The sequence below is a fragment of the Pseudopipra pipra genome, chromosome 19 (genome assembly GCF_036250125.1).
Source record: "Pseudopipra pipra isolate bDixPip1 chromosome 19, bDixPip1.hap1, whole genome shotgun sequence".
NCBI lineage: Eukaryota > Metazoa > Chordata > Aves > Passeriformes > Pipridae > Pseudopipra > Pseudopipra pipra.
The window spans coordinates 8,080,381-8,097,159 of record NC_087567.1 but is presented as its reverse complement, the minus strand read 5'-3'; the positions used below and the strand labels follow the sequence as shown (position 1 = coordinate 8,097,159).

Genomic DNA, 16,779 nt, shown 5'->3' with positions numbered 1-16,779 from the left:
AAATCCAGTCTGCTCTCACAGCCAAGGGAGAGGGATGGGTACCTCCAGAGGGAATTCAGATCTGAGGTGGATTTAGTTTCCTCTGAGGTGACAAAGCACTTCATTTGGGTTCAGTTGAGGATAACACAGGTTTGGTCTCTGCTGTATGTTTTGGGTTTCTGGTCCTTGATGTGGTGTCAGCACAGGTGTGTGGAAAATCCACTGCAGCTCCGTGTCTTAGAACATGCTTTGTGTGTGAACTGTACATCAGAATTTGTACAGGTTTGGAAGTTGTGTAAATAATAGTCTGCTGTAGTACTACACACGTGCTATCTTGCACACATATTTATTTAGTAGTAAGACAGAAAGCTTGGAAGAGAACCATGTTTGCACAGGGCTGTAATGGCAGAGGTTTCCTTCTCATGTCAGTGTTCAGCACATAATGGAAGTTGATATATAGTGGAAAACCTTGAGGAAAGGTAATTTATTCTATCAGTATAATGGAAAATCTGTAGGAAAGGTAATTTTTTCTATCAATTTCAAATACCCATACAAACCAGTATGGCTCTATATTCATATTTGCAGAGTTTATTTGCACAAATAATGGTGAAGTGAAAAAAAAAAAAAAAACAAAACATGGTAAACATGAAATAAACCATACTGGAATAGGGGAGGAATGTCAGCAAAGCTGTCCTTGCTGCTGCTTTAGTGCATTTATCCAATGCTGAGTATTCCCAAACTGGGACTGAATGGTTTGGTTAAAGGAGAGCCAAGGAGGAAGAGACAGTGATTACTGGTTGTGAAACCAGGGCAAACTCTGGAGCAGCCAGATGTGAATGTGGACATTGCCATATGAAAGGATGAATGCCCATATACATAATTCCCTCAGGCCTTAAATCACAAAAGTCTGGCTGCACCAGACAGGGATTGCTCTGCAGAGCAGAACCTTCCAGCAGCCAAGGGCTGCTTTGATTAAGGATGGCTTTAAGTTTGCTGGTTTTAGCCCATTTTTAATAACTCCTTCTGCAGGGCAGCAGAAGACAGGGCTCGCTCCTCCAGGGCTGCCTCAAGTCCCACCGTGTATTCCAAGTGATTGCAATTTCCTTGATCACATCAAAAAAAGTTTGCCATAGCTGATGGTTTCTCACTGTGTCCTGTCCAGGCAGCTGGGTGGTGTTTTTCCAAGTGGAATGGTTAGTGGAGACCAGCTTTGCCGTTATAAAAGGAGGAAAAGAGCTGTAGTTTTTGCAGCCAGGTAGCTGAGCGTGGCCACCCCCCAGCAGGGAGGTTGTGTTACGCTCACCTGGCTGTGGCACGGTACCAATCAGACATGCCTGGTCTCCCCAGGGATTTTACAGCCCTGGAGCCGAGGCACGTTAATTATCCTGCCGTCAAAACAAACCTTCCTCCTGCGCTGAGGACAAAGCCGCTGCTCCGAGCTGGACTCGGGAGCTGGAATAGCAGGGCTATGTGAGGTCAGGGTGGAGGTGAGCTGGCAGAGCTCCCCGGGGCAGGCACAGAGTGGCTGCTGCATTCCCATGTGCTTAGCTCAGGCTGCATCCCCTGCTATCATGTCCATTTTTGACAACAAAAAAGAGCAGCTTTGCCACCTCCTGTTTGACAGAAGGATGGGCATCGTCCCAGTCACCTCTGAGCTGGGAACTCTCAAAAATTACCAGCGGGCACAGACACACCACGGCCCATGCTGTGACCAGCAGCATGGTATGGGGGGGTTAGGGTGGGAACCCCTGCAGGGGCTCATCCTCACAGAGCTCCAAACCCAGTGCAAGATGACTGGGATGCAGTCCCTCATCCCTCATGGGATGATCTGTCCTTCACGGGTGCTGGGACTGAAATGGGGATGAGCAGAAATCATGTCTTCATGCTGCTGTTCTCCATCCTTCCTCCATCAAACACTCTTTGCAGAAAGTAAATTGTGACCAAAACAGATACTCTGAACTGCTTGAGTTGTGTTTTTACATTTCAGTATTAAAAGCAGGACTCAGGACATAAAGCTGTGCAGCCAAACAGCTGGAATAAAGGTCCAGAGAGCAGACCTTGCTCCCACCATCTGCACTGGAGTCACAGCTCCCAAAACAGGCTCAGGATGTGCCCTCCAAGCCGAGTAGAATGGCTGGTTCATTCCTGCCTTGCCATGCTTAGTGTAGGACTGCAAAGTTTAATGGAAAGCCAACCTTTTTGGCAGCTTTTTATTGCAGGGACAGGAGAGGGTTTATGTGAACTGGATTTGTGAAGGCAGTTGTGCAAATATTTGTTCTCTGCTCCTTAGCAGCAAAGGGATGAGTACAAACAACATCTCCATTTAAGGTCCCACTCGCTTGTTGCAAAAGACTTGATCCAATTTTGGTCTTGTTCTAGACCTCCAGCTCGGTTTGCAGGTTGTGTAACGTGTAGCTCAGCCCCCACTCCACAGCCCTGAGCAGAGGCAGGAGTTGTGACAGAGTTGTGACAGATGAAAACCCTCCTGCATAGAGAAGAGCCTTGATCAAGGCAGTGGCTGTGAAAAGGGCATGTTTAGGATCCCCAGTCACCAGTACAATTCCATCTACAGCTCAGGTTATCACAAGCATCCATCTGCTCCCCACGAACACGGGATCTAGCTGGGAACAGCCAAGCAATGGGCAGGGGGTTATTCACTCAGTGAGGCCTGGCTGCTCCAGGCAGCTCTCCCCTGTGGGCACTGCATCAGGAGATACTGTTCTTACTGTAGGGGATGAAAATCCTAAAGACAAAGAAATTCCCAGCAAAACTTTAGCAAGCGGATTGGGCGCCCAAGTTAGATTAGGGCTGCTCTGTAAATGACCCAGGATCAGATCAGATTATTGAGACTGCAGTTTATAAGACCTCTCCCTCCCAGCTGGGATTAAGCCCTAGGCCACATATTGAAAAATGAAATATAGAATAGCTGCTCCCAAAGTGGGTGTACACTATCCAGTGCGGGATTTTTCCCACAGGAAAAATGCTGTTTGATTATGGCATCAAGTACTGTGCAATATTAGACATATACAGAAAGGCTCCCTAGTTGATTTTGCAACTTCAGTACTAGTCTTTCATGCTGTATTTTATGCTTAAAAGTGTTTATTTTTAAACCACCCCTTGTGTGGTGGAGAACAGGTCTCTGCTGTGCCTATAGGGAAACTGTAAGAAAAATAACAGTTTGAACAAACTATCTCAGATGATTCAAAAATGATTTAGGCTTAAATTTCCTTTTGTGATTTCATATTGGACTTTTATCATCACTGTAATTCAATATTAATATTTTTAAATTGAAGTGCAGGAAAATTTCTGGCAGTTGTTTTTGGTAGATTCCCTATTAATGTCTACTTAGCTGGAGACAGAAAGAGCCAAGCACACATTTAATTATGGAGATGTCTGCATGACAGCATAAAATCTCAAATGAAAAAGAAACCCTCTTTTAATATGAATAATCAGGAGACTTAAAAGTACCGATCTTCTTTAAATAGCAATATATTGATGACTAAAAGCAGCACTTATGTCTAGTGCACTAGAGAGCCTGGAGTTTAATGACCATTTATTTTAACCTTCTATGCTGTAGGAATGCAAGGAGAGCATCCCTCAGTTTGTGTGGGATTGATGTCACCATCCAAAGGTTGGGCCCCTGCCCCCCAAAACTCCAGAACAAAAGGAGAGAGAGATGAGCTCCTCCAGAGTATCACCTCTCCTCTGCTGAGGGACATCTTTCCTCGAAGGAGATGCCCTCCTTTTTGTCTGGAAGGGCGGGCACTAAAGAGCTTTTAAATGGTTAATGTTAGTGAAAATTTACCCAATATAGCTCTACTGCCAAAATATGAGAGATTTCCACTGAAAAGCTGAAAGTGCCTTTATAAATTTCTGATCAAAAGTTTGTCATTTTGACTGAAACCTCCGCAGAGATTTCCCCAGTGCCAGGTTGCTGACAGCTTTGGGGTTCTTTCCTTCAATTTAAGCAGACTGCTATTACAAGCCTCCAGTAAAGTTCTGAGGAGCTGGAAGCGGTTCAGAAACCACCATTCCTATTTACATCAGATGTGAGGCTGCTTGAAATGAGCCGTGGGCAGCCGATAAGAGCAGTGCAGGGCACAGCTGCCAGCGGGGTGAGCCCAGGGCAGGGCAGATGCCACCGCGGTGCTTTGCTGTGGCACACGCCGGGTGAGCACCACTGTGCCTTCCCCACCCTCACCCTCACCCTGTAATTTATAAAATTGGTCCTGCTAAAACCAAGCAGAAAGGGGCAGAGTGCTGTGACCTCAGCCAGGAGGAATGGTCTGAGAGCAGTGCAGGAATTCCTGGGCTTTGATCCGCTGCCAGCGCCGCGTCCCCGCCACGGGGGAAGCTACTGAGGAAACAGATTTTGAAAGCGTGGCCTCTCTCCAAGGCTCTGCGTTCCGTTCCCAAAAATGTGGCCTTGCAATTTTGCACATGAGCTACAGATAAGAAGGTTATAATGTCCAGGGCTGCAGAACAAGGTTAAGCCCCGGTGAGGGTTCCTGCTCCCCTCTGGATAACCAGAAGCAGCTCAGAAGTGACAGGGAAGGAGCAGTTTCTGGAAAGCCACACTCTGTACACACAAACACCTCTATTTCAGCTCTTCCTCAGAGGCATTGCCTGTTTACTGATTTTGTTCTACCTACTTTTACCTTTAAATATTGCTGCTGAACCTCAAAACCCAGGAATGGGGAGGATGGGAATTTGCTGTCTGAGGTTCCAGCCTTGAAAAACAGGTTGAGGGACTCCTGTGCCCCTCTGGATTGTTGTTTGTCCACTCGGTGTGCAACTGGCTCCCAAAAACCTACTAGGGAATTTTGTTCCCTTTAGGCCTTCCATCAATTATGTGATGGGTCAGAGTCTCATTTGTGTGAGTCCAATCACACACTTACATCACTGGAATGCTGTACACTTTTATCCACCACAGCAGGAAGAGGTCTGGGTCGGGGTCTGTCTGAAAACTTATCCCTTCCATCAAAGATAACACAGTTTATAACTCTAACTCAAGGACAGACTGAGAATTCAGTGGATGGTGGATGCAAGGCCTCCACCTTTGGCTACAAAGGTAGCCAATAGCAGTAACATTGGTTTTGCAATCACTCTGGAGCAGAGTAGACAAATTTGCACTGGAATCAAACCTTTTGATGCCCCTGTCTCTCTTGCAAGTCCTCTGACCTCTCAGAAACTTGGCCTGGCCACCAGTGATTAAATGTTACATCCCAAGAATTTCCTGTCAGCCAGAAGGGACGTGGTGAAACAGAACTCCCTTTACTCTTTGTAACATACCCTAACCAAGAGAAAGAATGTTTGGAGTTTTGTCCTTGAGTACCAGAAGTTTTTTCTGCAGAAACAGTGAAAAAAACCAGTCTCTAAACATATCAGGGGAATTGCAAGTTAGATGATCACTTGGATCTTCTTGTCCCTGCCAGTCCCTCCACTCTCTCTTCTCAAGGCTAACAAGCATTATTCAGATTGGGAAACATGGTAGAGACAGTGCATCTGATGTTTGTTGGGCTCTAGTAAAGAACATGTTTATTTTGCTTCTGAATTATATTTGTAAATATTTATGAACCAGAGAAAAAAATGGATTCATATTTTATTAAGTCTGTTTACAAAACCTAGAAGAGCTGAGACAATGCTGTGCATTACAGATGCTTTCTCCCTTTCCAAATGTATTTAAGGAACCTATAAAAAATAAAACTAGCAGGCTGTCAGCAAGCTGCTTTGGGAGGAGGCTGGCAGGAAGGGCAAAGGGAGTTCAAAAGGCTGCTGGGCTCCTCACAGCCCCTGCCAGCGAGGCCGAGCTCCCGTGCAGCCGGTGCTTCGTGACCCTCACGGGGCATTCAGGCACCTCTTCAGTGTCACTGCCTTACATTCATCTTGAGCTTCCTCTCCTGTGTTTGTTTTTTTTCCCCAAACTATTGAGAAAACTAAGTACCATTTTAAGCTACGACACAATCATAAAAAATAATACAATTTGAGCAAACTTACCTCAAAAATCTCAAAATGAGACACTGTCCCATCAGAGTAAAATTTCAACTATTTAACCTCTGACAAGAAATCGGTTTGTTTTCTTTTGCTAAATGTGTTTAAAATCTCTAAGCAGTTCCAAGTGGGATGTAGAAATCATTTCCTCTCAGATGACAAATGACAGGCTAAATTCCACCCACTGTTCACTTTGGCCTGACCTGGAGCTGATAGGAAACAATGAGCGTCTTTCCGTTAACTTAAATGGATTTTGTGTCAGCCCCATTAAGTAACAGCTTATTTCCCTTCATTGATTGTGATGTCAAAGATGAGGTATTAAGAGTGATTATGGATGGCAGACACGTTCACAGAAAAAAAAAAACCCCAGTGGTGGGAAGAAGAAAGGAGAGTAAAGGTTTGTGCATGTCAACGTTATAAACATTGATTAAGGATGGTCCACCGTGGAAAGGGATTTAAACATGGAACTGCTTCACTCTGGCTTTGTAAGTGTGAACATTTTTCATTTACTGTTTAAAAGGCAAAAACTTGGGAGTTTATAAAATATTGGGGTCAAAGAGAAATAATTCAGTTCTGCATGGGTAACAGGTTGCTAAACAGATCTTCAAAAGCCTCAACTTCTGGATGCCAAAATCCAACATCTGGTCTTTTTTTACCCCAAGAGTGGGGTAAAAAGCTGGTCATGGTTTTCTTTGCAGGCCACAGTGATGAGACCCCATCAGTGCAACTGAAGGATGGGGTGGAAGACTTGGTCCCTTAGGATCTACTGACACTGAGAGTATCTAATGTTATAGTACAATCAGAATAGTTCTTTATTCTCTGTTGTAGACTTCCTAAAGGCAGCAACAACACAGAGTCTCATGACTCTCATCACTCTCATCCTTTTGGTTTAAGAATCTAAACTGTGATTTTTTAGGTGCTCTTCACGGTACGGTCCAAACTGGACCTGAAGGCAATGACAGCTGCTTAGTTCCTGAGTCAGGTTGTCCTGATTTGGCCTTTTGTATAAAATTCTCTTTATGAGCAAATTTTACCTTTGCATTGCCCTTTGATAACCCCCTCCTTGCCTCTTAGCCAAAATTACATACTGATTTCTGCTGGAGGAGCTGATTCATGTTCCAGGGGCTATGGGACACCATCTTTTTATGGTGTAATTACTAAAAGCCAAACTCCCCTGACATTTTTTATTTCTAAAGAAGCCTTGAAATTTGGCACCTCTATGACTAAGGCTTCCTAAAGGAAAAGCTACATAATCAATATCTGAAAGCAAGATACTTCTGTATTTTTTGAAGTAAAAGTTCTCTTCAGTCATCAACAGACTTGATTCATCTGATGACTCAGAGTTTGTGCAGCTGGTCCAAGGCCATTTCAGAGACTGAAAAGTGCTGCTTTTCTCTCCCTCTCTGAAGACATGATCTTTTCTCAGCTACATGAAGCACCTCCTGCCCTTGTGTCAGCTTCTTCATCAAGGAGAAGGTTATATTCAGAACATGCCACCAGGAGGAATTTGATTGAAAAGATGGATTAATATCAAATTTGATCTTCTTTGGGTTTCCCAGTATGCATTTTGAAATCTGTGGCCTTTTTTTTACTACTGGAAATGCAATACATGGCAGGACTATTGTTTGATTCACAGACCAAATGACTACAAAATAACATTTCTCCATTATTTTCCTGCAATTAAACTTCAATAGTCACATAGATAATCATAGTATAATTTCATGTCTGTCTTTTGTTTAGGAGCTTAAAGCTCATTGACTTGAAGTCCCTAAGTCAGATACATTCTCTCTACACTTTGCTTTAAGTTTTCTAAAAATCAGAGCTTACATTTTCTGCACACATTTAGGTTTTACTTTTATTATAAAATTCCAGCCTCCCACCAAATTTTAAAATTCAGCCATTGCTCTCAAAGCAGTTCAATGGCTCAGTTCACAGGTAATTTAAATAGTCAATTTTAAAACATCACTCTTTTCTGAGTTTAGAGCTTTCCCATTAATTGCTGTCATATGAATGATTCCTATTGACTTGAAGTACTTTGGTGTTATTCCCCAAGGTAAGTGTTTATTATCCCCACAAAATCTTGTGGGTTTGTGGCCATGGAAAATACACTTTCCTCAGAAATACTGACAAAAGAGAAACCTTCAGCTGAATTTGACATTTCATTATCTAGCCTAATGTAATCTAATACAAGGCCCATTCCTCTAAAACCCCTTGTTTTACTTGCAGGAGGTCTTTCTATTATATTATTAGCAATGCTATAATCCCATTTCAGGTCAGTGCTGGCACAAGAGCTGGGACACCAGGTAAATATTTATGTTTCAACATTTCTACTGCGAGTGGCTGTCTATGCCAAGGAGCCAGCCCTTCTTAGATACCTGTGTCACCCTGGAAAAGTTGTCCAGGCCAGAACTAATTCCATTAGTGTTTGGAAAGCTATTTATAAGCCTGCCTTCAGTGGGATGACCTTATTAATTAGACTGGGAGAAGGCTGAGGGAGGGAGAGGCACTCGTTTCACAAGACCATTGACATGCATTTCAGTAAGTGATGCTTCTCCTTCACACTCCGCTCAAAATGACTGTCAAATAAAGCAGAAATCTGGGTCAGTCTGCAGAAAGGAAAAAAAAAAAAGCCAACAGGTTCCTCATCCTGGTTCAGACCCAGAGTGTAACTTTTCTCAGGGTAGCTCTGCTGCCACGTGTCCTCAGATGTGCTAACAAAGCCCAAACCCTTTGTTCTCTTTACCACTAAAGCTTCTAAATCAAACCTTAACCAAACCATCCCCTTCCTCCTTTATCATGTACACTGCTAAGACAGGAAGGCTGGATCCTCATATTCTGTTTGTTATGAAGTCAAAAGAAGGCAGAAGGGTATTTCTCTCCGCCCTTATTTACCAGAAATGCTTGATTTACTCCCCGGTGTAGAGTGGGAGTGGAGTTTCACCTGTCAGACTCGTTTCCTTTGCCTCATTAAGGCTCTGTGCTGCTCAGCTTCCTTCACCTCCCCACTGCATTACATTGGCCAAGAGCTCCCCGTGTGCTGCCCTGCTGCCTCCAGAGCCAGCCTGTCACCGCTGGCAACTCCAAAAAGTAAGTACCTGGGAATGTTAGCAATGTCTTGTCACTAATACATCCGTTTTGGCAGCTGGGGAGCTGCTTCTCTGTTATCTGTTTAACAGATCAGGGGACTTGTTATTGTGCAGGCTCGTAATAAGAACTCGTCTGTGCCAAAGGGAAAGAAGAAACTCAGCTTTTGTGTGAGGTGTTTACTTTTATTAAGATAACTCCTGAGAGGATTTCATTCACCACTTGACATCTCATGTGGCAATTAAATTTTCATCTTGGGTGGGGAAAAGGAAGCTTTTGGCAAGTCCTTGATATTCGTTTGATAGATTTGTGCAACTCAAGACAATTTTGCAATGCGGTGAAAACTACAGACCCCACTTCTGTGCCTCTCTTTGCATAATGTTCTAAAGGCATTTGATGTCTGACTCAGAAATTATGGCTATGTGTGACAATTTAATGCTCATAAATAGTCCAGGAGAACAAATTTCTCCATCCCTAGACAAGCAGACAGTGCTTGTGAAGGGCCAGCAGGAGATTCTGCATGGGGAAAATTTGACCTAGAAATAATAAGGGCAAACCACACAGCTCCTGTGCTCCTGACTGTCCAGAATTGCAATTAGGAACAGATTTGCTACATGAACACCTCTTATTAGGTGCCAAATGGGAGTCTGTTGGGTATCAAACTGAGATTGCCTGGTTCACTTTGGACAACCCATTTTACAAATACCTCACAGCCCTGATCAGAACTAAATTCTCTTTCCCAGTGTAAAAATAATAGGTTAAATGTCTTATTAACGAGCCCTTGGCTGTTCATTTTCAATACATTGCTCCTTCCAAGCACACTACCTGATTGTGCCCCACAGCAGGGATGCACTCAAGTAAGAAAAGTTCTTCCATCTTCTTGTAACTCTGACTCATCTATTAAAATTCTGGCTGAGTGCATCAGGACATATTTCTAGTCTTATGAACATTTTTAATCAAATGGACTTTGGGTATTCAAAGGCTCTTTTCTTTTATACTTTGTGAGTAATCAAACTAATAAGTTTTTGTTCCTTAATTTCGTATGCTTAATGCCAATTTTTAGGATTTAGATTTAATGGTTCCATGGTCCATAATAAGGGGTTTCTTTTGTTGTGATTTTTTTTTAAGGCATTCTGATTAAATAGATCATCAAAAGCAATTACAGAGATGAGTTCAACAAGAGTCACTGGTACTAAAAATATGTTCTTGGTCAGGACTGCTCTAACAATATGTGTGCTGGGTAATTTAGTTCTCTCCTTAAGAAACACAGACATCCAGTTAAAAATCTTCCAGTTTCATCACCACTGTCAAGATGGCTGGGGATCTTCTTAAGCTGGTTGCACTCAGTCAGGCTTCATGATAAGAGTGTTCTTATTTTCATTCAAAGTAAACAAGCTTGAAACAGTGATTATTTTTATTAACTGTATCTTGAATCTGTACATCTTTGATGGAACAGGAAGTTACACCCGTTTGAGATCTGTGACCACAGAACAAAGGTGGAAAAACAGGCTTTGAAAACTGTGAGGAGAAAAACTCTCTGTGATGCGTTTGCTGGTAGAGTCCAGATCAAATGTCCAAGGCAGCATGGAAGGAAATGAAAATGGGAGTGGCTTGGGAAGAGACAGAAGAAAGAGTCAAAGAGGAGCAGGGGGAATGAGAGAAGATGGAGACAAGATCCAAGGACTCCGTGTGCCCCTTTGAAGGTGTCGGCACATTCATTTTACAGGAGTCAGTCCAGGCTTTTATCAGAATCCCAAAGCAGCAGCTTTCCAGTCACGGTGCCCACAATGTCACATGATCCCGAATGTTTTTACAGCCTGAGAGTGCAAATTACTGGGGCAGTGGCTGAGGAATGCAAGGATGAGTGTGTGGTACTGAGCAGGAAGGGAGCTGCACCACCACAGGTTCTACCTCAAAATAAAGCCAGGATATTGGGATACTGCTGACACTTCAGCTGTTCAAATGTAGCTGCGTGTGCAGGTCTGGGCTCTTCAGCCGCGTCCTCAAACTTGGCTCCTTTTGGATTAACAGGTAACATAAGCAATATGAAACCTTATTACCGGTGACACTGTTAAATCAGATGACAGATTGTACCAATTTATTAGTAGCGATACCTCAGAGATTAATAGATGTGTTCCTCAGGGAGCCAGCTCAGCTCTGCATTTCAAGGGCTCTCCTTTCCAGCAACAAGCTCTACCTTCCCCTTTGAGCAAAGATGAGCCAAGTGCCTGCCTTCTGGCCCAGCCCCAGCTGTTCTTGCAGCAAGCCCCTGTTGGAGACAACCAAAATCTGCAATTTGTACTAGGAGAGCTTATTCCATCCTGAAACTACAGAATCTGAGGGGCAGTTCTTGCCATGGCAGTTTACAAAACTGTTACCACTGAATCCTTTGCTCACTTCTGGCACAGAGGAAGAGTTGGTAAATGGGACTGAGGGCCGTGAAGGCCATGAAAAGTCAGATTTAGCCTGACATCCAGCCAAGTCATGATGTTCACACTTCTCTCTGCTGCCTGTGATGGAGGTGGTTACCTGGCAGAGGTGACATGCTTGGCTGGGGAGATGACTTACAAACCATGGCAGCAGCGGCCAGCAGATCCCATCTGTCTCAGTCCTGCCATAAAAGATGTTAACACCAGGTATGGTTTATTTGTCTAAACCTGTGGTTTGCTTCGGTGTTCCTCTACTAATCACTTTTGTTGAGGCCTGGAACCATTCAAAATCCCACTGTAAACAAGAGCTTAGATTCCACAACAGGAGCACGAATAGAATGTAATATTCTCCTAATTCATGCCCTGATTTGTACAATACGAGGCAACACCACGTTTATCTTACGGAAATACGCTTGACGTGGTCCCTTCACGTAGTGGAATAACCCTTGCTTGGAAGTTTGTTTGGAGTAGATAAGATTACGGTGTACAGGCAGGGGAACTAAGGCAGCTAGTCAGGTTATCACAGGCAGTCTCAACACTGTAACCTCGATTCGGAGTAAATTACCCCACATGCAGCTTGATGTGACAACAAAGCAGGAGTGTTTTGCTGGGCATCTCCACAGCAGGATGGAGATGCCCAGCCTCCACGGGCAGGGGGGTGAGGACACCCGGCTCAGCCGGTGCCGCATCCCTTGTGGAAGGGCTCCTTCAGCTTCCAGGCTTTGAGGACGAGGCGCGCTGCCACCGCCAAGCCCTCATCTCGTGTGGGTGAACGAGCCAAGACAATGCAATTCCGCCGCCATCCCCCGGTGCCGTTCCACCCCCGTGCGAGGCTGCGGGACGAGCTGCCGCCTGGAACCCTCAGCGCCGACACGGCGGCCGTTGTTGCCCGGCACCCTCAGCCCCACAGCCAGGCCGCGGCCCCCGGCGCTCCCCCAGCCCGGTCCCCGCGGCGGCGGTGCCGGGGGCGGTGCCGCCCGCCATGGCCGGGGCGGGCCGTGGCGCGGTGGGCGGGCCGGGGCCGGGGCCGGGGCGGGGGCGGCGCGGGCTGAGGGAGCCCTGGGGCCGGTTAAAGCGGCCGCCGCCCGCCCGGCTCCGCGCTCAGCCCGCCCGGCGCCCGCCGTCCTGCGCGCCGCGGCCGCTCGCTCGCCAATGCGGGCCCGGAGCCCGGCCCGAGCCGCCCCCGGAGCCGCCCGCAGCCCCCCGGCCCGACCCCCCGACCCGGACCCATGCGGCGGCTCCGGGAGCGGTTCCGGAGGTGAGCTCGTCCCGCCGTCCCCCGGCGGGGCTCCCCCTTCCTCCCCGTGCTCTCCCCGAGGGATGGGTGGGGGAGCCGAGATTGCCGCGGCATCGCCGGTGGCGGGCGGGGAGGGCAGGGCAGGGCAGGGCCATCCCGAGCGGTGCGAGGGGATGGGGGGGGTGTGTGTATGGGGGGTCTGGATGGGCTTTGTTTCTTTATTTGTTTATTTGCTGCCCCGTTAAGCGGGTGAAGGGTCGCGCATCCGGCCGGGGGTCGGATCGCGCGGGGCCCGACCTGTGGCTCCCGGGCCGAGCCGGGTCCGGCACCCGCAGAGCGCTGGAGATCCTCGTCCAGCTGCCCCTCCGGGCGGATTGGTTACAGAATCATGGAATCCGGAATGGTTTGGGTTGGAAAGACCTTAAAGCTCAGCCTTAAAGCTCATCTCCTTCCACCTTCCATCCCCCCGCCATGGGCAGGGACACCTTCCCCTATCCCAGGTTGCTCCAAGCCCCATCCAACCTGGCCTTGGACACTTCTAGGGATGGGGCAGCCACAGCTTCTCTGGGCAACCTGTGCCTCCCCACCCTCACAGGGCATCTTCCTGATGGCCAATCTAAATCTACGCTTTTTCAGCTTAAAAATCAGCCCTTTTTCAGCTTAAAAAGATGCTGCTTGTGTTCATGGCAGGGTTGATTGGGTAACTGCGGTCAGGGTTTCTAGATAAACATGTACATCTGTGGGCTTTAGGTTCTTCTTTGCCCAAAGTTGGGATGCAAGGCTGATAATTATTGATGGACAGTCCATCTCTGGGACAAGGGCAGTTTCTCTGGTGCCTTTCCTCAGCAGGTACCCACCATAGGGCTGCCCTGCCCTCCTTTCACCAACTTGCTCAAGAAACTAAAACCTAAGTACTAAAAGGGAAATAAAATTGAAAGAGAACCGAGAGAGAAAAATGCAAATGCAGTCGGATGTGGTTTTTCTGTGCTAGCCCACACCTCGGCTGTCAGGCTGGCTGGTGCCTTGCCCCTGAGCTCAGATGTGCTGCAGCACCCAGGGGTGACTTTTTGCTGCCCCTTCTTCACTTGAAACGTTGCCTTTCGTACTTGCTGGAGGGCTGAGGACCTTTGGGGAGGTCAGTGGGATGCACAGGCACTTTTTTCCGTGACCTGATCTATGCATGGTACCAGAGTTGTTTATGGATTCTCTGAGTATTGCAGATTTCCTTTCATCTTTAGTATCGTGCTGTAAGTACATGAACCTTTGCACAGCGTGTGATTTCACTGATATTTCCAAATAAGGGAACTGCTTCTTCTGTACTGATCTGAATTATTTCTGTGCCTCAGATGTTCAGTGATAGTAAAGATTGTGTGAGCAGTTACAAACCACAGCTAGATACTGTCAAATCCAGGAAGGAAGGCGCCTAGTGAAGAGGAATATGGCTCTATTTTTAACTGAATGAATTTGTAAAGAGGAAATATCAGCCAATTTGGCAAGCTTTTTATGAATCTTCTAGATTCTCTTCAAAATCTTACCTGAATCTTCATCATGAAAATGTAGTGCTGATCTGTTTTGACCTGCTGGTGATTTTTTTTTTTTTGTCTTTCCTCTTGAAAACAAAGAGCCTAGATAACATATTATATTGTGAAGCATATATTTAGCTACTGAAGCAATTTTGAACCCCATTTAATGTGTGCTAATGCTGGTTTTGTGGAGTTACGCCCACCTTGTTGGAGTTTCTCATATGCTGTTATTTGTGGTTTATTGGGTCTAAATGGCTTCTGCTGCTGGAAAGCACAAAGAAAGAAAGACACAGAAAGGGATAATGTGCTTTTATGTTGATAAAAGGAAGTATGAGGTCTTCTGAGCTGAATAAAGGAAATAAACTTCCTGAAAGGACTAAAAAAAAATCCAGATCTTCAAGGCCGTTATCAGTGCTTGCTGTTTTTCCTGACATTTTGCTTCATGCTTAAAAGAATAATTCATTCAGCAGATGGGAATCATGAATAAGGCGAGATTTGATTTCCCTTCTGGAGTCTGGGGTCTAATCTTGCTGTGCTGCCAGACAAGTGCCACACAGAGATGTGCAATAGATTTGGGGATTTGGTAATTTATTTTTCTAAGCTGGATTTGCATGCAAAGATAAAGCATTAAGAACCCTCAGATTTTCCTCCTGCTTTGTCTCCCAAATACTATCCTCTCCTAATTCTGGAATCACTGTGAAACAGGCAGCATCTGCTCCTTGGGAATCAATAGGAGATTGAGATTGGGGTCTCTCACAAAGGATGGATCAGTCCCTGTGTTTAGCATTTAAAATATTCAAAGTATTTCAAGATCAGAGCTCAAGCAGCGTAAAGGGAGGGGTCTGAGTTTCTTCCCTCTTGTTTTAAATTGTTGTATGTCTTTCTCAATCCCCCTTTTCCACTTATATTGGGAGTGTGCTCATCAAAGAAGGTTGTTTGCGTGCTGTGGAATTCTGGAGCTTGGACTTCCTTGGCCTCAAGCAGATGTTGAGCACTGAGAATGCATTTAAATTGTGAAAAGCGACTCATTGCTCAGCTCAGTGTGAAAGCATCCTGCTCTTCTGGCTGGCTGCAAGCAGTTCTTAGTCTCTTAATTTCAGTAATTTCATATTCTGGTGTTGAAGGCATTAATATTTTATATTGGAGATCTTGGATTGTCGGTATCTGAAATGGAGAAGTATTTCTGTTTTCTTGTGAGATGTGCTGCAATATCCCCTGATTAAATGACTCCAGTTTCACTGGAGCCCTGCAATTAAAGAATGCATCAGAGATTTGCTAGAAAATCAAAAGGCTTCACTTAGAAGCCTTATAATTCTGTAAATTATAGTCCAGTTCAGTGGGACTTTATCAGACTGTCCTGCATTTGATAATAACCTTAATGGTTGTGTTAGAGAGAGCCTTTGTTTGGGAGTAAACAGCATCTGAATGCTGTAAATTGAGCTTCCACTTTTAGGAAGGTGAGATTATAATTCTCACTATTATCTTTTCCAGAAGAGGCAAATGTGACCTGTAGACAGGAGGAAGAACAATGTCCCTGTGTTTCAGTATTCATGTGGCAGAAAACAAGAAGCATCTGTTGTTGGTGGAGTGGGGTTTATTTATTTATTTATCTCTAAGAAAGAACAGAGCAGTTTCTGCCTCTAGAATGTGGATAAGTCTGTAAGCACATTGTTCTGCCTTCATGTTGCAGTGTCATACACCCCTGTAACTACAGGAGTACATGGCTGACTTCAACTGTATGTGTCAAAATAATTTCTCCTGCTTTCGATGTGTACTTCAGTAATATCACAGAGCAGCTATTTTCAAACTTCAGGTCTGTTTCTTAAGACATTAAGCCTGAACTGTCAAACTGGAAATGAGAGAAATGTAAGGGAAGCTGCAGTTATTGCCCTGTGCAACCACCTCTTTGGTGATCCTCCCTCTGAAGTTGTTCCTGATAACATTTATAAATAATTAATTATCAAAAGGAAGGGGGAAAGAACTGAACCTTTGCTCTACTAAGAGCACTGCCTGTGAGAAGTGGCCTGAGCAAATGTGTTTGATGCCTGGGTCTTGCAGCCTGTTGCAGTCGGTGCCTCTCAGAAGGGAGAGGTGCAGGAAGGTCACATGTACAGCAGAGGTGCTACTGGGGTGTTGTGAGACCCGGTTTTTAAGGCAGAGGTAAAGCTGAACTCTGCCCCTCCTGCCAAAACACCCCAGTGGTGGTGTGTTATTGGTGTAAACCTGGGGGTGAAGGGGATGGTGAAGTGTTGCTGGTTCCAGCAGAACCCTCTCTGGTGGAGAAAGAGCGAGTTTGGGATGTCAGGACATCCAGTAAATCTTTCAACAGCCGTGTTCCTGACCATTTTTGTTCTTACTGTATGTAAAATAAGAAGAAATGTTTGAAATGTTTTGTAAGTGCAAAGTTCTCTGAAATCTGGTGCTTGTCTGCTTTGCCAGCCTGAAGTAACCACACGTGAAGGGATATTTGCATTGTTCCTGTGATGCCACAAAGGGGAAAAAAACCCAACCCTTTGTGTAGATAACAGAGCAAGGA

The 16,779-nt window shown here is 45.4% G+C and overlaps 1 protein-coding gene across 3 annotated transcripts in view; it reads left to right on the top strand.

Moving 5' to 3' along the window:
- The window catches only part of MMD (monocyte to macrophage differentiation associated), a 41,359-nt gene that overhangs the window by 11,169 nt on the left and 13,411 nt on the right, over window positions 1-16,779 (top strand). The window contains exon 1 of one of the 3 annotated variants that reach the window (XM_064676033.1): window positions 12,572-12,741. The exons of 1 other annotated variant lie outside the window; for it this stretch is intronic. In XM_064676033.1, coding sequence (XP_064532103.1) covers window positions 12,713-12,741 — 29 coding nt within the window. In that variant the 5' untranslated portion in view covers window positions 12,572-12,712. Of the gene's footprint in view, window positions 1-12,571; window positions 12,742-13,881; window positions 13,968-16,779 lie in introns of those variants that run through there. One more of the 3 variants, XM_064676031.1, reaches the window with a different exon arrangement.